The sequence below is a fragment of the Pleurodeles waltl genome, chromosome 7 (genome assembly GCF_031143425.1).
Source record: "Pleurodeles waltl isolate 20211129_DDA chromosome 7, aPleWal1.hap1.20221129, whole genome shotgun sequence".
Taxonomy (NCBI): Eukaryota; Metazoa; Chordata; class Amphibia; order Caudata; family Salamandridae; genus Pleurodeles; species Pleurodeles waltl.
This window is the reverse complement of record NC_090446.1, coordinates 80,003,246-80,025,032: the sequence shown is the minus strand read 5'-3', so window position 1 is coordinate 80,025,032 and position 21,787 is coordinate 80,003,246. Positions and strand designations below refer to the sequence as shown.

At 42.8% G+C, this 21,787-nt stretch overlaps 1 protein-coding gene across 1 annotated transcript in view; it reads left to right on the top strand.

Annotated features, from left to right (window-relative positions):
* The window catches only part of FOXJ2 (forkhead box J2), a 190,945-nt gene that overhangs the window by 127,636 nt on the left and 41,522 nt on the right, over window positions 1-21,787 (top strand). Inside the window, exons 4-7 of the mRNA XM_069243016.1 lie at window positions 4,406-4,486; window positions 4,963-5,097; window positions 9,849-10,023; window positions 14,946-15,191. Of these exons, the coding sequence (XP_069099117.1) occupies window positions 4,406-4,486; window positions 4,963-5,097; window positions 9,849-10,023; window positions 14,946-15,191 (637 nt within the window). The remainder of the gene's footprint in view (window positions 1-4,405; window positions 4,487-4,962; window positions 5,098-9,848; window positions 10,024-14,945; window positions 15,192-21,787) is intronic.

Below are 21,787 nucleotides of genomic sequence, written 5' to 3'. Positions count from 1 at the left end.
AGGAATATCTTATATTATCATACCTAGACGTTTGGCTGCTAAAAGCCATCACCGCAGAGCAGACCGTAAATCATCTCAACTTAGTTCTGAACACCTTCAGTTCTCTGGGTCTACAGGTCAATTTCCAAAAGTCCAATCTCACCCCAACTCAGAGACTCCATTACCTGGGGGCAATGCTAGACACCAATCTTGAAAGGGTATCCTTCGGAGGAACGACTATCATCAATAGCGCAGAAGTGCCACACACTTCTCCACACTCTGAGGCCTACTGGCCGTCAAATAGCATCTCTGTTGTGCTCCATGGCCTCCTGCATTTTCATTGTCCCAATCGCCAGATTGCACGAGACCTGTTCAAGAGAATCTAGAGGATCAGTGGAGTCAACGCACAGCCAAATGGGAAGACAGAATAGCGATTTCAACTGCGGCACCGGCATCATTACTATGGTGGATGCGCTGTCAACACCTGTTGGTGAGGGGTTCCTTTTCACCAGAGCACTCCTCCCGAGGTCCTTGTAACGGATGCATCACTACAAGGCTGGGTAGCTCACCTGGGGCCCCTCCAAGCACAGGGCCTATGGTCCAACAAGGAACAGAGTTACCACATTAGTCTGCTGGAACTAAGAGAAGTCCATCTGGCTCAAGTCTTTTGCTCCATCTCTCAAGGGAAAGTCTTTTCTGGTCGAAACGGACAATACAACCTCAATGTATTGTCTGAACAGACGGGGGGAGGGGAGGACAAGATCTCGCTCTCCGTCTCAAGAGTATCAGACCATTTGGCACTGGCTAATAGCAAGGAGGATCTCGCTCACAGCAGTCCACCTTCCAGGAGAACAAAACTCAAAAGCAGATTTCCTAAGTTGAAGTCTAATAGACTCCCAAGACTGGGTGCTTCACGACGATGTCGTAGCAGACATTTTCCAATGGTGGGGTCAGCCTCAAATAGACCGGTTTGCAGACAACATCTACAAAAAATGTCCAGACTTCGCATCCAGGTTTTACCGGCCAGGGATTAAGCCGAATGCCCTGTTGTAGACGGGTCAGGGACATTTCTCTATGCCTTTCCACCGATCCCCCTGATACCTGCGGTGATCAACAAGTTTTACAGGTCCAAAAGAGGATAATACTGGTACACAGATCTCCTTTAGTTGTCAGAACAGCCTCACAAGAGGCTGCCGTGCAGACCGGATCTTCTCCACAGATTAGGGGGCAAAATTCTGCATCCCAACCTTTCCTTGCTGAGCTTGACAGTATGGCTCCTGAATAACTGCAATATGGACATCTAGGGCTCCTGCAGGAACGCATGGATATTTTAAAGGAGTCTAAAAGACCATTGACACGATGCTCCTGTGCGTTCAAATGGAAGAGGTTTTACATGTGGTGCCGGCAGCATGATTACAATCCTATTTTGGCCCAGGAGGGAGGTAATCTTACCTTACCTGTTACATCTTGCGAAATCAGGGCTGCATTTTTCCTCCATTAAGGTACATTTATCTGCCATTACAGCTTATCATAAGTTGCCCTCTCAAAAGTCTGTCTTTACTATGGCAGTGGTTAATGATTTCTTAGAGGGCTTGAAAAAATTATTTACACCAATTCGGAAACCCTCACCTCCATGGGAATTGAATGTGGTCTTGTCTAGACTTATGGCCCCTCCTTTTGAGCCCATCCACAAAGCTTGTTTGCAACATCTTACATGGAAGACAGCTTTTCTGGTAGCCATTACCTCGGCTTGATGGGTCAGTGATATTCAGGCTGTCTGTTCAAGGGAACTCTTCACGGTTTTCCTACGATAAGAGAATTTCTAAGAAACCACCCAGGTGGTGTTGGACTTCCACATTAACTAAACGATATCACTTCTAACGTTTTTTCCTAAACCTGTTACTCCGGCAGGGAAAGCCTTGCACTCCCTGGACCTTAAGAGGGTGCTCAAATTTTACCTTCATAAGACTAAGGCAATCAGACAATCTGATCGCTTATTTGTTAATTATGGACATATGAGACCAGGGGTATTAGCCTCAAAACAGGCTATTTCTAGATAGATAGTTTTGTGTATTGTGACTGCATGCAATTGGCTAACAAGTAGTTGTCGGCTAAACCTAAAGCTCACTCCATGAAAGGGAAAGGGAAAGCGGCGACTGCAGCCCTTCTTAAGAATGTACCCATCTCCTCAATTTGCAAAGCTGCCACATGGAGATCTGTACATACTTTTACTGGGCATTACTGTCTAGATTCCGGGTCAGGCTTCTCTAAGAAATTTATTTGCATAAGACAAGTAAATTTACTGCACTTCTGTCACTCCGTCCGCAGGGGGTGGGATGTACTTGCTAATCTCTTCAGTGCTTGACTATTGTTGAGGATCCCCTGGAAGAGAAAGAGAAGTTACCTGTAAAGCCTAGTTCTCTTCCAGGGGTATCCTCATCAAAGTCATAAACAAACCACCCTCCTCCCCGGATGTGATTTTTAGAATTGCAGCACTAATTTGTCTATTCTATTTCTCCCTACCACCGAAAAAAAGTACTGACCTAACTGTGAACCAACTGTCACTTCACTCACCCCTGAGGCATGGTGGGATACTGGAGGTGCTCAGGGTCTTAAAGGCACGTTGCCAATTTTTTGGTTCTGCTGTGTTAACCTGCATGCATCCTATTGGTAATAATGCTCCTTTATTTTCAGTGAAGTTTGTCTCCCTTAAAATGAATTGCTTATACTTTCTATGCCTTCTTTTTCGACAACAGAAAGTTTTTACTTTTAATTGAAGATTTTATTTATGTAAAAAAAAAAAAAAAAAAACGACAATGGAAGGGATGACGTCGACGGTGAACAGATGGGAATTTTCCTACCGGCTGATGTCGATCTGGCTCGCCACTGTTCAGAAGAGTCTTTAGAAATCTTTCTAGGTAGAGAGGAGGATGAAGTCTTCTCTTTCATATTTGAGAGAAAAAATGTCCACTCTACTCGGGTAATATGGAGAGCCGTTAAGTAAAGCAGAGAAAAATTAGTTTTAGACAATTATTCTAGCCAAATGACCAGAAAAATGAGAGCTCAATGCTCCAGGAGCCTCACAGAAGGAGCAGAAAAAAAATACTGACCTAACTATGAACCAACTGTCACCTCACTCTCACCCCTGAGGCATGGTGGGATACTGGAGGTGCTCAGGGTCTTAAAGGCACGGTGCCAATTTTATTTTTGGTTCTACTGTATTGGCTTGCATGCAGCCTATTGGCCAATAATGCTCCTTTATTTTCAATTTAGTTTTTCTCTTTTTAAATGGATTGCTTACACTTTCTATGCCTTCTATTTTGACTACAGGATGTTTTTACTTTTAATTGAAGATTTTATGTTTAAAAAAACAAAACTCTAAAAAATAAAGCATTTTTAGCCTGTTTCTCAACATAGGCTGCATTGCTTTTTTCACATGTATATATTATATTTGTATTGAAATTCTCTACTAAAATATTATTTTTCATATATATTTCATACATATACATGTGTGTATATGCTCCAGGGTCCCCTCATGTTGGCGGGACTATCAGTGTTTTACTATTGATGAGGATCCCCTGGAAGAGAACTAGGATTTACAGGTAAGTAACTTACCCATATGTAGCTCAAAAATTATTTGATGTAGCTAATATGAATGCAGTCCAGCAGTATTAGAGAAACTGTACCAAGAAACACGGTTTAGTGCCTCCCAGTGATTCAACTATCCTAATATTCGCAAAGTCCCCTTCCCGTATAATTTTATCTTACTGCACAAATGTATCCATTTGCTTTTGGGTATATATATTTACTAACACGGGTATACTTGATACAATGCCATTGCAATAAATTCAAATTTCAGATGCTCAGAGTTGAGGTAGTGGAGGGGTCTCCAGACCCACTCGGTCTTTGGGTTTTTGTGAATGATAGACCCTCCCAACAAGCATCGGCTGCAGTAAACAGCATAGTTCACTCAGCATATCTACATACAATATATTGTAGGAATGAACACAGTATATAACCGTGTTACAACAATCTGAAACTATACTGTTGCACTGAACAATTATGGGGAAAAACCTGTCCATCGTATAGATAAATGATTTCCGTTTCTCTGTACCTCTTACTGTCAGTTCTCCTATGAGCCTTTGTTGAGTGGCTCAGGGTCTGGAGCGAGGCTGCACCCAGGCCAGCTTGTCTTTCCTCTTGTGCCATAAAAATTCAATAGTTCTTTACTTCAGCGACTGCACTTGGGAATAGAAGAGGAAAAATATATATGCTATTATGAGGTCAGGTTCCTCATGTTTACAGTGCTGTGCAGCTCACTCATTTCCTGGTTTTTAAATCAAATACAGAAGTGCAGGAACCTTTCTTTTTTATCTTCAACAACACATGTGAGCACGAATAACCCCAGAGATCTTTTCACCCACAGGGGTCCTATTGGACTATCGACACCTGTCCGAAGGATGACCTGACCCTGCCACGGAGGAAGCGGCCCTACCCTGATGATGAGGTAAGACGTAAGTGGAACAGCAGAGAAACTCTAGGAAAGGTTTGAATTACTAGGTGGTGCCTGAGTCATCACATTTGTCAGTTGTATCATAGCTGTTATCGAGGAGTTCACAGGCTTTGTGTTCCTGTACCACTGTCAGGTTCTGTGTCCTTGCACCATCACTCTGAGGTCATTCAGCCCTAATGACATGGTCCATTGTTATGTGCCAGTCTATAGAGCCCATGCAGCCTTGAGGCTGAATAGTTGTTTACTTAAACCCAGCCAATCATAGTGCTGAGAGGTGTTATGGTAACTCCGGCCACATACCATCCTGTAGGTTGTTGGCAGGTGCTTCTCAACACCATTCTCTTAAACAAACCCAATTTCTTGTGATATGCTGCATTTCCTGTTGCCTGCCAATAATCTGATTTTGCTCTTAAGCTAAAAAGAATGTCAGAATTTTCATGACCTTTACGCCCTGTTCCCATTTTGTACAGCCATCTCCGGATTCCCTAGAACAGGAAGTCAGCAAAAGCCCATGCAGTGTATCTAGTAGTGAGGTGTCGTTGGCATCGGAAGGAACGCAGCATCTATCTTTGGACAGCACCACCCCATTACAGAATTATAGTCAGGTAAGCTGTGCCGTATTTGCCAGGATAATTGTCATTATAAAGCTACAGTTGTGCCATACCCTGAACTAGGAGAAACTAAAATTGTTATAAGGCATGTGTCTGGGAGAACGATTTCTGAATAAGCACACAGCAGTAATGGAGAAAACACTTTTTTACAGTACAACATTCTGGTGGCATTTCAAACAAGCATTTTTGCAATGCAGTAGGTCTCGCATTTACTTGAGTTGGAGCTGTTGGCTTTGTAAATGCATAACTGGACTTTGTGCCACAATAATTGGTCAACCCTGGCGCATATTTCGGTCCTTTCTGCCACACAATTTCAGTGGCCCTGCATATTAGTAAAGGGCTAGTCGGCCTTCTGGAAGGCCCTTAAAACACAAACTACTTCCAGATGCAAAACATATTTACTATGCAGTTGGTACAGGCGACATTGCCCACGGGGCAATGAATAAATAATTGTACTCCAGGAATGCATGCTTACTGGATCATTGTCCCTTTACTGCAGTCTGGGGAGTCGAACAAAACACCCATGATTTTTCACATGCTGGAGTAGAGCCCCCTCACATGATGTTAATGAACTTGTGTCTTGAAATGAAATATTAGTTATAAAATATTGACCATTGTACAGCATAATCAACTGTGAGCTTTCTTCAAGGTTAACTTAGAAATACACGCGCACACAGCTCAAGTTTCAGACTCAAACATGTGTAGTTCATCTAGTCAGGTTTCTGCTTTGTATTTGCAGCTTGTATCACGTTATAAAAATAAAACTACTAGTCCCAGAATGTTTTGAACTTTACGATATTACAGTTGGAATGCCCTCTTGAATAGGAGTGTATCATAGTAAAAACATGGCAAAACCAGGATCTCAGCCCCTTACCTGACTGTTTTCATCACGGGCTACAGCTCATGAGCTGGGGTTGGCTGCCTGCATAGGATTTGGAAGCAGCCTCAGTGCATAAATTTCAAAGGTATTTATTAAGGAGTTCAGTAAAGTTATAATATTGTGCTCAAACAAATAACTCATTATTCCTGGAGGCCCAAAAAACAAACGTCCTCAAAGCAGAAAATAGCTTTAAAGCGCTATGCAGTTACACGGATGCTCCGTATAAGTGTTAACGCACTAAATACTGAGCCAACATAATTTTAAAGCTATATCTGGCCTACAGATTCCATATCCAGCCACTCTCGGCTCCTTCAGCTCACTGTTACAGCTGTTTTTCTTCTCCATTTGCGACGTTCTTCTATTTAGAGTGTATCTAATGTGAAAATGTCTAAATAACGCTGGTGATTAATGTTCTTTCTGGAGAAAGAAGATACTTTTGTCTAATGGAAGCTTCGACTCAAGGTAGTGCACAGGGTTAATGTGCCTGCTGCAAAGAACGTGTACTAGGCAGATCACAAAGTTCATGTAATGTAAAAATGTCAGACTAACTCTGGCAATTCATGTTTTTTCTGGAGAGAAGAACAGCTTTGTATTACCACCTCCGGGTCAAATCTCGACTATGAAGTCACTTGAGGTCTCTGCTGTGTGTCACGGTGACCCCTTGTTTTGTCCACGATCCGTAACCCATGCTTCTGCCTCCACAGCGATCTCATTTACCACAGTGGACACAGTAACACCCACCTACAGTTTACCCAGGCATGACGGGAGACAGTGCTTTTAACACACCTTTGGACCCGGAAAGAAAATGCTTTCTGTTGTGCCTGGAAGCGCTAGTGCTAATAGAAACAAATACATTAATATTTACCATCCATATTATCCAATAAGGTAATCCTGAAACCTACAAATCACTCGAATAAAAGCCAAAAGCAAAAAATGAAATGACTCTTATTATAGGTAACAGTGTAAACAATGTGAGCAGCGCTCCAATACCGCCAATTGAGTTCGTGATGTGAGCGCCATGGAGTGCAGTCAAAAGAATAAAGTAGTCCGTTCATGCTGAAGTATTTGGGCAATCTTACAATAATCCATGTAACAGGGTCTGTCCTGAAGGCGGTAACAAAACCGCTCCAAGGTGAAACAAACATAAAGCATTTACCAATGACATCAAGGGATTTTTGAAAGGCAAGCCCACGAACAAATGAGTGATGGGCGTGGGCAAAAGCCCACAATACCTACAACAGGTCAAAGCGCTTGCATGCTCGACCTACAAATGTATTTCCTTTTTATACTCGCTACTAAGATTTAGAAGGCTCTGGCTCACTTTGAAATGTTGTGTGTAAAATCCAATATTACAGTTGATCTATTCATCTCATCCGTGAATACCATATTCCATAACTCAGTTTACAAAACATTGTATTTTAAATGTAATGGAATATAACACTTCTACAAATAGTGTATACATAATACAAAAATATGCTGTGGCAGAGAAAATTAATGTGGTCGAGTAAGAGTGCTGAGTTTCTTTATGGAATCAAGTATTTTAATCCAGTCTGCATTTCAGTTAGCAATACTGTATTTCAGTTTGGAATTCCAAATTGAATTTTGCAATTGTGTATTTGAAATCAGAATTCGATTAGATATTGAATGCTTCCCACAATTCAGCAGTTCATTTAGGAACATAGTATTTGTTACGTCTTAAAATTCTCGGGTTCCGACAAAGCAGGTCTTCCTTTTATCACTTGTGTATGGCTGTTGAGCCTGATGTGGGGACCGCTGTGGGGGGCTTTAAATTTTTTTTTGCGATGGCCTGGTAATGTAGAATTTTAAACTTACTAAAGTATGTATTGACTTATTTAATGTTTTTTGTGCTACGTTCTTGTGTGATTATTTTTAATAATCGAATAAAGATGATGACCTTCAACATAGCACCAAATTTTGGGATTTTCATACTTCAAATTGGAATGGTGTACTGCAGTTTTAAATGTCATATTTCAATTCCAAATGCTATAGCTGCCTTGGGAATTATTAGTATTGTCACATATCAAATGTCTTTTGCAATCAGGTTCCATTGCTATCGGTTGTTCTGGTTCTTGATCCAAATGTTGTGGACACCAATTGCTTGGGTCTGAGTGTCTAGGGAATAAGGAGCAATGTTTATTCCCAACCCCGCTATTCTGCGCTGTGTGGAAATTTTACACAGTGGTTTATCCCTTCACAAAGCCCACCTGGAATTGCATAACGAAGTTTTCCTGGATGGAGCTCAGTGGAGAGTAAGAAGCTGCTAGAAGGTAAACATGCTTTTGCAGAGCTGTTTTTTTCCTTTCTTTGCTGCTGCAATTATGAGGCCTAAAAGATAAGTGTTGCGTGTTGGACTGTGTAGATTTCAATACATGAGTTCTCCTGGCAATACAGATATCCCAAAAACAAATGCTCCCCAGTTAACAAGCTTAAAGACTCCAGACTCATTTGCTGGTAGATCTTGAAGCTAACACCAAGTGATGTTTGCTAAAACAGAAGGAATCTGTTGGTCCGGCCTATTTTCAAAAATCAAAACACAAAATACCTTTGACCTAAAAATACAACATCCTGAGCTATTGAACTGTTTTCAGATGTATTTCAAGTCCAGACAGTTTTGTGATTGGAAATAGAAGAAAAAAATGAAAATGCAGTAACAAATGTACGTGGTTTAGTTATGTTTACAAATTGCATCCCTGATGTATATTTCACAAATGGAATCAGGAATCATCCTCTAGAAAGGAGAATTAGAATGTCAATGCTGAGAACAGTGAAGAATGTTCCTTCGCTACACCAAAAATTGATCTTTGATCTTTTTTCCTCATTAGTCTGTTGATTTCTGGTAGGAACTGAATGAATTTAGAGTTTAACCATTGCCGCAAGAATATACTCAGAAAGGGAGCTAACGGATGCATTAGAACATGTGGACCTCAGTCCACATACTTATGTAAATATGATTATAGACATGGATAATTTCTTACTTCTAAAACCAATCATATTTGACTCTGGTGTCCACTGATTTTATTCTGTTGTCTTTTCTTAATCGTGAGTGTGCTTCTCCATAATGTGAATAATTCTGAAACATGAGGACCATCATAGATGAAAGGATACTAATAGCTATGGTCAATCTATGTTTTTATCCAGTAAAGATAACCAGGAAAAATTATTAAGTTGGCGTATCGAATACTGTTTTACATTCACTCTTCCTCTGTCACCGGGAGAATTCTTCTCGTTCACAGAAAAAATCCCTTGCGTCTGCTAATGGTGATTGTAGCCCACTTGAACTCTCATGAGTTTTAGTGTAGGAATGCCCAATGATAAAGCTTTCCACAGCTTTGTGCGTGAGGGCTTGCGATTCCCTGTGTAAAACTGTCCCTAATATTGGTCAACTAAAATGAACGCTATTCTTAAATTGTTATGTTAGAAAGATCAAGCGGCCAGCCAGATTGCAAACAAAGCAACCCAGGATATTAATGTTCAAAAAACAAATCATTAAGTAAACAGGGGCTGAGAACTGTAAGGGAAGGGCTTCCACCCCTTAGTCCTCTCTTCCTCCACCTATGCTTGGAGATAGCCAGCACCAGTCCACTGCGGGTCTTCATAATTCCATACGTGCAACAAGCAAATGTAATTTAGGGAAGAAGTGACACATCAGGATTGTGGTAAAACTCTGGAAATGTCACAAATGGAGCTGGGAGTAAATAGGTTTCCAGATCCAATAATGACTGCAGATAAACTAAGGTTGGTAATATTGGCAAGTTGAGGGGCAGGATTTTGCTATTTGACATGAATAAAACCTTTAGTTGACAATTGAGATGCTGACCACCTCTCCTCTTCATTTCCTATTCAGGGAGCGTCTGGACATATGGATGTCTCGTCACGGGGGCCAGCGGACATCCCTCCTCCCCCGTACAGCGCCACTGACAGCTACAAGTTTTCATTCTCTGAAATTAATTTCCAGGACCTGAGTTGCTCCTTTCGTAGCTTGTACAAGTCGATGTTGGAACGGTCATCCAATCAACAAGGTGAAGTTCTGAAGGCTTAGTCTCCTATTTGGAGTGGTGGGGTTTGCATTTATATGTGCTAATTTGTCCTGTTTCTGGGATTCCCACATACCCTCTTTGCATGTTATGAAGTTCACTGCATGCCTCAAAGACCGGGAATGTGAGGCTAATGCCAACGGCAAGAAATTAACTTTCAGCTTAACATGGTTCTCTGCTCTACCAAATTCACTCCAAGCTTGCAGTTATAATTACTTTTTCCAACATTCAAGTAGAATCACCTTTTACAAGTGGAACACAAAGTAGTTACCCCTCAATGAATGCACTAGTCAGAGATGAGATCGTTTCATCAGGACAGTGGTTATTTCAAGTTTTAGCTGCACACCCACATTGTTGCAAAAAGAAGTACTGGTAACCAGCTAGCATCCTCCGCTGCTTCGACATCGCATATTGGTTGTGGGAATGGGGGTGGGTTTTTGTTTAAATGTCAAACAAAAATTACATTTTGACTGTAGCTTTTAATACTTTCTCAGAATTCGCCAGCATGATTACATACACAAGTATTTTAATATTTTAACTCAAGACCGAGCTGTAGAAAAGTAACTGTCAAGTGTAGTTCTGAGTATGACCAGACTCAGAACAATAGAACACACTTCTGCAGCTTACTTGGGCTAGGCAGATGATCAGAAAGGCCATATCTGCCCAATAAGAAGTGCCGCAAAAAGACAACCCAGACATACATCTATGACACATTGGCTTGTATGGCAACTGGTGAAACCCGCTGCCTCTCCTTTATGAAATCTTGTCAACTGGTAAAAACGTACTCACACTTCACACTGTTGCTACTCACTAGCTACAGACTGACCATGACACCTCATGGAGCCCCCCCCCCCCCCCATGTGAAAAAAGGCTCATAGATTGAGATCAGTTACACAGCTCACAAGACTCGCATATCGCCAACGCAGTGTTAAACTGATTGTCTTGAAGCACCATTTCTTTCCTGTGCCCTTGTGATTTTCTTTCTCTGCCTATTCTTAAACCTTTTGCTTGTGTCTCACAAGGCTATCTGAGAACACTTTCTGTATGATGATGCCATGACTGCTATCATTTCATAATTTAAATTCCCTTATCACCTTAACACAGCTAACAGTTTTATTACTTTCTTAACCACCTCCAACACTTCTCGAACAGTATGAATAGCTTTCTTCTTACTTTCTAACTTATCCAAAAGTTGGATACTCTTGGCTTCCACAGTTAGATGCTCTGTCAGAAGTCTTTCTGGATCAATTTTTCCTGCCCACCCCTGTTACAGAGCTTAGCTTGCTTTCTGATCAGAGTAAGAGGTCATAATCTCTACCACATCTCAGCAAAGGCATGTAGATACTAGGTGCTGAAAATATGCGAGAATGCCTGCTTCGGTTTCAAACAGCTAACAGTCTTATCAATGGGCTAGAAAGCAATAAAATTGGTTAATCTGATAGAGACTTATAGTTACACATTCCTTACCTTAGAATTTCCCCCAGGCATCAGTCTGGATCCGGAGATTTTCTCGAGTGTACTCCTGTGTGCAGTCAGGTGGTGTTGGTTGGCTCAGTGTCTCTGCTTGCCGAGTATGATGTCACTGGATCTATATATGCACCACCCGGGCACACTGATGTCAGTTCCCTTCTTTCCGTGCCAGCCTACAAGCCGATCCAAAGAAGAGCTAACCCTACAGTCACTTTTTGACAGGACTTAAGTTTATTTTTTTTTTAAACATTCTCGTGCGTCGAGATATCATCATGGAAGATCAGATTAGAGTCTTGGGACTCATGTCACCGGATAATGTCCATCTCCTATACCTCTGGTGTTTGGAGAGCGACCACGGCCCGAATTTGTGCTCAGAGTGCCAGGCCATGAACCTGAAAGCTTTGAGGGGGCGGTCCCTAGAGCTACTTGTGGCCTGGTGCTCTGCTCCGCATCGCTCCTGGTCTCGCTCGAGAGGAATGCCCCGAACCGCTCGCATTTTTTCATCCCACTCAGTTCTCGGGATGTTCGGGTAAGCACAAGAAGTTGTCGAAGAAGAGCAAGTGCTCTTCGTCTTTGCCCCATTGGCCGGCTGATGCAATGTGGGAAAATTAACGTTGACACTCTAGACCTCAGTCCTCAGAGCCTACTTCTTGGTCAGCTCCGTGCCTTCCAGGGTTAAAGGGGTCACTGGGCCCTTTAAAATACCAACTTGATGACTGCATGGACTGAGCTACAGACCTGGGTGAAGCCAGTGGTCTGGACACTTCCGCTGACACTGGCATGCTTTCTCTCCCTATCGTGGCTTGGTTATCCAGGCCTCTACATCCCCATTACCTTCGGCACGCACCGATTGGGAATCCAAAAGACTGGATCAGCTTGTGAAGATGTTATCTAACTCTAGTCTGGCATTGCGATCCGTGAACACCGCATGCCTCTTGGACTGTTAATTCCAATACGTTTTGGGACACAGTTGCGCAGGTGCTGCCACAGGTCCCGGAGGAGTACTGGGCAATACTTTCCCAAGCTGTTGCTGATGGGAGAGATGCAGCTAAGTTCACAATATGATGTGGACTGGATACGACAGACTCACTGGTGGTTCAGCATCTGGTGGTCTCTCTGAGTGGATGAACTCAGTAGTCCATTCCTGGCCGATCATGAATGGTGTCTCAACCCAGAGTTGGCACAAGGTCTCTTTTAGCAGTGAGGTGGGGCGGAGGGGGGTGGGGAGTCTTGATCAGATCAGTTCGCCTCCTCAGAGAACACCCATGTCATCTGTTTTGCACGTTGGAGTTTCCAAGGCGGAACTCGGTTGGCAGCGATTTTAGTCTCGAGTAGAACCCGGGCCTCCTTTCCACCAATACCACGTCTGCCCAGAGTTATCAAGAACCACTGCGCCAGAGTAATTTTTGTGGCTCCAGACTGGGCACGAAGAGTCTGGTTTCCGGAGCTATTGAGCATGGCTGTCAATCCTCCAATGAGACAGCCCCTTCGGGAGGATCTTCGGTTGCAGCAGTAGGGGACATTTCTCCACCCAAACCTGTCCAGTCTCCTCTCCCTTGCGTGGGGATTGAGAGGCAGCACTTGACAACTTCTGACATTCCTCCCTAAGTCTGTAACACATTTGTGGCATGGTGCACAGACAAGTCTGTTGATGCCCCCCTCAATGCCCCTCCGAAGTCCTCTTGATTATTCTTTCTCTAGCTTAGCAGGGCTCTGCTTTGGGCACTCTCAAGGGTTGCTTGTCTGCTCTCTGCTTTCCTGAGAATATCTGACTCGTTCCCCCCCCCCCCCCACCCCCCCCCCCCCAACACACACGCCGCCACCACACTCCTTGATTAAATCTCCTATTGTTGGTAGATTCCTCAAGGGTCCTACCCATATGTTTCCACCCTCCCTGTTCATAATGCTCCAATTGGATTCAAACCTGGTTCCTACTTTTCTGATGCGTGCTCCTTTTGAGCTGCTTCATAACTGTCTGCTCAGGCTTCTCACTCTAAAATCAGCCTTCCTTGTGGCCATCACTTCTGCCTGTAGGATGAGTGAGCTGCAGGCCCTTTCCTGGAAGCCACCCTTCATTTCCAGCAGTCCTGACAAGGTGATGCTTCGTGCCAGGGCTTCCTTTTTACCAAAAGTGGTCAAACCCTTTCATGTATGTCAGTCCAACGTCTTACCTACTTTTACATGCCCCCACATCCTTCTGAGAAAGAGGCGAGACTCCACCACCTGGACCCCGAAAGAGCTCTGGCTTTCTAACTCGATCGTACCAAAGACTTAATGGGTTATGTGGGTGTGAAGAAAGGTTGGGCAGTGAAGAAGAGGATCATATCCAGATGGGCCGTTCTCTGCATTAAAATGCTGCGCATTGGCTAGGAAGCAACCCCGGAGGTTTGCATGCTCATTCCGCAAGAGCAACAGCTGCAGCCACTGCATTAGCACGTGGAGTTCCAGTCCTGGGCGCATCATTGGACAGGTTCACCAAACACTACTGCCTGGACAGTCGGGTCTAGAATGTCTTTACCAGATAATGCGTTAACAAAAGTAAGACATTTGTTCCTATAGTAGTATCCCTATGACCTACCTCAGTTTTCTTTATCATATTGGACTAGGTAAATAACTTTGTCTTGGGTATTTTGAAAGGTTTTTAACTTCACTAACTCAGTATTTGAAATCAGACATGGATTTTTTTTGCTAAATTCTGGATTTGTTATGTATTGTTGATACTCCTGATGAAGAACAGGCATGGATATTCTACTTTATACCTCTCCCATAAACTCTGTTGATATACGCCAGTGCATAATTTGAACTATGCTGTCTTCGACTTGCTAACTGTTCCAAAATCATCCCTTACCACATCCAGTTTCTAGTCACCTAACCACCTGGTCCCTATCCTATGGAACATCTTTCCCATTTAGCTCTTTAATAATCACTTTTTGCATGCTTGTAAACTGTTTGTTGTTATGATTAATATCTCCACCACCTATCTGCAGATATCTCCACATCTGTCTGCTCATCTAGTCACATAAAGGTGCTGTGCACATTTGTTTGTGCCAATGAACAGAATCTCATATTACTGCTTCCACTTTAAAACAAATCTGTTAAGGACTGCAGTGCAAAACAATGACCCTGATGCAGCTTAATGGTTGTGTTGGGACACACAGAAACATTTCTGAAACTGAACATCACCTCTAATGGCCCTTCCCCTACTTTCCTTTCTAAGAACTATTTTCTGTCGTCACAGGTTACATTTGTGTTCAAGGCTTATTTGAGTCAAAAAGTTCCATACAGTATTGGGGACTATGAAATACATGTGTCGAAGTTTGCAGTCAGGGTGTCAGAAGTTAGCATGGAAATGTGCTTAAATTATCTGGAAATATAAGAAATGCCACACATGTTTTAACATGTTGCTTACTTTTATCTCTTTTCCTCACAACAAGCAGCTCTCTCTCCTATCTCAAACGACATGCAGTCACCCAACCACAGCTACTGTATGTATCAGCAGCAGGGGCCTCCACCGGGCCCACCCCAGATCCACAACTCGAATCAGGGAAGCTGCCAAGGCAAGGGACCTGGAGACACCTACGGTCAGGGAATGCAGGCGTTGCATCCACCAATGCATCAGCAGGCCTACCATCCCCACCACCAACCGCTGCCGCCTCGTACTCCATCCAACAACGTTCCAATGGGTGAGTGCTTTCACTGGATGAAGGGCGAAAGGAGATAATGGAATGGTGGTACTGATGGCGCTATGAGAATGAATGGAAAGAATTACATCTTTGTCTGAAAATGTGCCTCAGTATTTTATATTTTTTTTAGCACAGATCTCCTAGATTCACATGCTATGCATCTTCTGGCATCTAGTGGCTGGGCCGGAAAGTGCTTTATTTCATAAAATGTTCCTACTGGACGTAGACCTTTGTGGCATTACTATCGCTCACTGTGGGATTGACCAGCTGTGTGCTTTCACCTACCGGGGATGTGTCCTCCCTCGTTGCACTCCTTTTCAGAGTCGATTGACCTCTTGGTTTTAGCCAGAATTTTCAGTTTTCGTCTTTAATTTTATACAATAAAATGTATTGTCCACTACATGCCTTCAGTGATTTTTACATTCATAATTGTTCTTATAAAATTATATTTCCTGCTGGATTGCATCCATTATTCCGTCACCATTGTTACTATTTGTTCAACTCTAATCCCTCAGTACATTTTGGGTTCTTAACCCCAGATCTCGTCTTCAAGGAGTTAATATTTCAAATCCTTTTCAGATGGAAAAACAAGCTCAGTGCGGCAGAGGCTGACCACTCAGTACAGGTAGTCCATGCAAGCCTTCCCTCTGATAGCTGAAATATAAACCATCTCCTCAGCATCCATAGTGCAAAGAGACTCTTATAATCCTAACAACAAGAGGGAAGTCCTTAGCTTTTCTAAGCTCATTTCCAGATAAAAATAGCAAAAGACTAGAAACTGTGGGGAGGAAAAGAGAGAGCTGCTGCTACCCATTGATACATAGCTAACTCAAGTGCACAACTCATTAGGTATTCACTTCAGCAATGGGATGACAGGAAGGGTTAAAAAAAAAAAACACTCTTGCTTGAAGCATTTCACAATAAGACTACATCCATTGTAGAAAAGGGAGAATTATATGCAGCTTTTGCTTCATGTCTGCTCTAGACTGCAGAAAGAGTAAGCAAACATCCGACAACTGGAATAGTTTTGCATAGTCACGCATGGTTTGGCAACTTACGGTTTATACTGAAAATGCAAGCATGCTCTTCCCATGTATTCATTTACTTGGCCCACAACGCATCCAGTCACCGAAAGGCCAATGAGACAACTAAGGCAATGGGAGCTTTTCAGACTAGAAGCCTCACAGTAGACAATCCAATAAACTGCATTTTGAAAGTCAGCTTGTCTTAGACACTTGATTCATAACCCCAACAGTTTCTTCAGCCCCATCACACAAAAGCTGTTTCCAAGAAAGAGGCACGACTAGAGGGTTACCTTTTTATTTTTTGAAAACGCAAAATTACTACCTCATTCTGTCTACACATCATCCTGACCCAGCAAGGAACAGACTAATGAACTGCCAGCGTTCTGGGATTCAGTAACTTTTGACATATGGTACCAAATCTAAACAGACAGCTATTGCATACAGTAAAAAAAAAACACACACACACAATTTCAAGAAAGACTAAATCACCTAGAAAACAATTAAAGAACTGTTAGAAAATAATTTAGTAGACAGATGCTCTAATGGAGATCAGCGCAGGAGTACAGTTGGTGTACATTCTATGATCAAAACAACATCTGAATTTGCTGGACTTTTTCTGGACCTGCCCATTATGAACAGATTCTTTAAAGCACACAGGTTCAACATTAAGTCAATAGTTGATGCCCTTATTGGAAGAAAACATCTGTCAAACTGCCATAAACCTCAGACTCCTATTTTCATTCTAGAAAAGAAAAATGTTTTCTTGTGGGTGTGCAGCCATCGTAGTACAGGTTCTTTTACCAGAATTGTCAGACTCTGTCTTTGAGGACTGTAATGGCACTGTTGAGTATGATGTCATCCTGTATTCATTTGATTCCATATGCATGGCTGCATCCCAAAACAATCCATGCATTTTGTTAGTGGTTACTAAACAAGGGAACTAGAAAGACCCACATGGAACTTAATTGGTGCAGCAAAAGCAGTATAATCGTAGACAGAAATTTGAAGACACTATGAAAGATGCATATCATGTGGGATGGGATGCGCACGTTGGAAAACTGAAGGTAAGGGGTAGTGGAACTCACAAAAGGCACTGAAACAAATGCAATACCAGCAACATGAGGTAATTTATCTAGCACTAAAAGCATTCCAAGATCAAATTGTCAATGCTGTAAAAGTCTTAGTGGACAGTACAACTGCAATCGTTTTATCTGAACAAGCAGGGGGTCACGATGGCCTATCGCCTCCCAAACTTTTGGCACAAGGCATTTGGAGGGTGGCAAACGCAAGATGCAAATCATACAAATCATGTTCAGTGGTGGTTTATAATGCAAGCAGTTGAGTTAAACTGGCAATCTAGTAGACATGTAGCCACAGTTTCCTTACTTTAGAATATCCCCTAGGTGCCAGCTTGGACCTGGAAACTCCCCCTTCACCCCCCCCCCGCTGATGTCAATTCCTTCTTTTCCGCACTTGCAATTTGGATCCAGTAACTTGGCTGTTTGCAGCCTACTTCAACTTTTTTGTCATATGGGAACAGTGTGCATTTTATCGGTCTTTGAGGTTTAAACCCTATGGGTCCTGTGGACGACAGATGTCGGCTATGGACCCCCACTCGGTTTGTATGTGGTGCCTGGGTGAGCACCATGACGCTGAAGAGTGGGACTCCTGTCAGCAGCTTCGGCCAAAGACTCTGCAGGACAGTTGAATGAAGCTTCTACCAGGGTGGATATCAGTCATCTTGGTCTTTCTGTCGAATGTGGACTCCTTCTTGGACTGACGTCTGTTTGCTGGGCTGTTCAAGAAGTCGTTCTCCTGGATGCCATTCTCCATCGGCATCCAGATGTAACTGTTGACGCAAGTGGTGGAAGTCATGTAAGTTGCCGTCTTCACTGCATACAACCTCCCACAATTCCTTGGTCGAGGAGACGAGGTCAGAGTCTACCCCGCGACTCTTGACCAGTTGTTTGAATATTATACAGCATTTTGGGGTTCCCACCTTCAGCGCCGGTATCCTAGTAGCTGACTACGCAACTCCGCTGGTGGCGCCAATCGAAGTCGAATCCCTCTCTCTGAGTTAGAGATCAACATCAAAGAATGGCCTTCTAGATGCCAGTCAACGTCTGGAATGGTGCCACTTATGCCTGTTTTTCCTTCACAAGAGTCTAATCAGGTTTAACCTATTGAAGGCATTGTGGAGAGGTGGTGGAGGAGCTGGACCCTCATAGAGAGGACAGTTGGTTATTAACTGACCTAGCGACGACTAGTGGCTTCGATTCTTCTCCTTCCTCAGACCTACTTTCACCCCATGGATTTGCTCTGGAGACGAGCTTCTCTTATGCAGACATGCTGAAGAGGGTTGCGCTGGTGTTGTATCTGACTTCATTTAGTGGCATTAGCTCCAGATCCCCTAATTGATGTCCTCAGTCAAAGCGAAACAGGGGTTGGACCAGTACTTCCTTACTGCAAAGCCCTACATGTCTAGGGATTGGGCTAAGCCTGATGCAGGGGCCCCTGGTGACTGGGCTACATCTCACAGGCACCGACATGCCCTGGGTGGCCCAGCTTGTCTAATAAGACATCCTGCTCATCGACATTTAGTGACACAGTCTAGCTGTCTGTGACAGGCATATTTTTCCTCTACAAGTTGTGCTCTCCTCTATGTGAAGACAATTTGTGTTTTTGGATGTTTCTCTTATTGTTTATGCGACTCATTAACTAACATCTTGCCTATGCTTCTGGAGGAAATCAGGAGTACGATTACTCCAAAGCTTCAGGATGGCCAGCAAGCAGCTAAACTAATCATTTGCTTGTGGCATTGGTATCTTGGACTCCGTGGGTCGTGCTAGGTGGCTTCCTTAGTTTCTGTACATCGATGTGCCTGGTTACGTATCTCAGGATTTTCAGAATCAGTCTAAGCCACATTGCTTGTCATGCCATTTGAGGTACCCATTTATTTGGTGCACAGGCTGACTCCGCTTTACGGCGTTTTCGTGACAGTAGGGGTGAAGCGAATTAAGTTGGTTCCTGTCTACCTTTTGGCCTGGTTTATAACTCATGTATTGTCTAGTACAATGTTATTTCTTCTTACATATTCCACAGGAGAGCCATACTTCGGCAGGCCTAATTGTGGCACCCGGTGGGTGTTCCTGCCTTTGCAGGTGCTATTTTTCCTTTAATTGTTACTGGGGTGTGTAGTGCACTGTAACCCTTTGGGGCTTTTCATGCCTGATGTCAAGGCTACTTTCATTATCGTCATTACTTGGCGTAAAGTAATGACCTTCTAATTCAAGTTTTTCAATAACAGCTCTTAGAGGGTTATCACTTTTTACTACACCTGATATAAGGTGATCTAGTTTACTTCACTCTGAAAAAAGGCTTATGCTTAAGAGTTGTTACCTTTATGGTATATACCATACTCTAAGTAGAGTATTTGAGTATTTGCTTTATGCTGGTGAGCATTCATATGTGCACAGTTGGGATTCCTTACGTTGTGGGCTATTATACCTTCATTTGAGGGTACAGAGTTGCTCCCTCTGCAGAATTACTTTTTCTGCCTTGTGAGACTATAAAATGATATTAGTGTCCCTTATAGGGAGCTTGAAATATTAACATCTCCTTGGAAGTGTCAGTATATTGTTTAATCTCTGTTCATTGAGGGTTCTTTATAAGGATTCCACATCACTAAGGGTGTCTGTTTATGAAATCCTTTTTCTACTGTCAAATAAGGTTGCTGTTGATCTACACTAATTGTGGTGTGCGTCTACTATTGTCTCATATGGTAATATTAGTTTTTCTACTTTTAGTGTAGTCATTGGGGTATCAACATGTTCTTGAACATTATTTTATTTTCCTGGACTATATGAGTTAATCATGGGCCTTCATTAAGATGTATCTCTCTGTAGATCTTTTTTCTGTATCGTATAGAATAATTAATATTATTGACTGCCTAGGAGTTGTTGGGCGCCTGAGCATTTGCATTCAAGACTTCCTTGTTTCGTAAAGGTTTTACCTTCTTCAGGGGTACTTCATCTTCTTCTCTATGGAGATATTCAAATCTGTTGTGCTTTAACGGGTTATGTTAATACCTCATCTAGGTGCAGTTGTTCATTTACTTGACTCAAGTTGTTGTAGGCTGGGTTTACACTTTGAGAAGTGTTGTCATAAGAGATTATACAAAATCGGACAGATTTGTTTTATTTCAAGATCTTTAAAAAATATATATTTTTTGCCTCATTTTCACCTTTTCTAGTTCATCTGTAGATTAGTCACATACTCAGCTTGGTTTCCGCCACACTACCAAGGCCCCTTTTTTCATGATTGCTGTTTTGTTCAGCTTTAAAAAAAAACATACATCTATAAATTTAGTTTTTTGCTACATAGGTTTTTTTTTATACTCCTATTTTCAGTAAGTGTATATATTGAGAATATCTTGAAGATGTTTTAATCATCTCCAGCTACTTTTCCGGGAGAAAAGTATATTTCTATGCCAAATAGTTATTGTTCTCTTAAGCTTCTTTTAAAAAGAAGGCAATTGTATGTTTTCCTTGCACAAGATAAATATTCTGTGTGTCTTATAGTATAGGGCTGGTAGAAAATACCTCCACATGGTAAGGGGTATTGCTCAGTGGCATGTTAATGCTGCTCTATGTTCTAACTGAGTAGAACAAGTAATTTCTGACTACATATAAGAGAAAATAGATTATCTTCAGTAGCTCATTTGGCGATGCTTTCCTACGGTCATGGGTAGTGTGTTTTTGTTTTTTGAACCCAGGTTTTCTTTGTCTTGATGTCATTGCTGTGCCCATCCACAGTTCGGTAGGGAGTTTGTGCATGGGTTCACATCCCATTAATGGGGGTAAGTAGCATATTATTAATTTTGTTAGTTCGCCTCTGACACCGATTGGCCATAGTAACATGATGTTCGATGGCATCTGTCGCTGTAGATACGCATGTTTTGCATAGCTCGCCATCTGGTGTTGGGCCGGAGTGTTACAAGTTGTTTTTCTTCTAAGAAGTCTTTCGAGTCACAGGACCGAGTGACTCCTCCTTTTGTCTCCATTGCGCATGGGCGTCGACTCTATCTTCGATTGTTTTTTTTCCGCCATCGGGTTCGGACGCGTTCCTGTCGCTCCGAGTTTCGGAACGGAAAGATAGCTAATTTCGGAAGATTTTCGTCGGTATTGTTGCGTTCGGGATCGGCGTAGTTAGATTCAACACCGCATCGAAGATCGAAGAGCTCCGGTGCCCTTCGGGGTAGTTTTTCGATCCCCCGTCGGGGCCTGGTCGGCCCGACCGCGTGCAGAAGAACGCCGATGGAGCGGACCCCGTTCCGTTTCTGTCCCAAATGCCACAATAAATACCCCTATACAGACCAACACTTGGTCTGTAACCTGTGCCTGTCACCTGAGCACAGTGAAGACACTTGCGAGGCCTGTCGTGCGTTCCGGTCCCGAAAAACACTCCGAGACCGTTGAGCCAGAAGACTTCAGATGGCGTCCGCGCCGACAGCCCACCGGGAGTTCGAGGAACAAGAAGAGGAGGGAACCTTTTCGATCCAAGAATCGGACT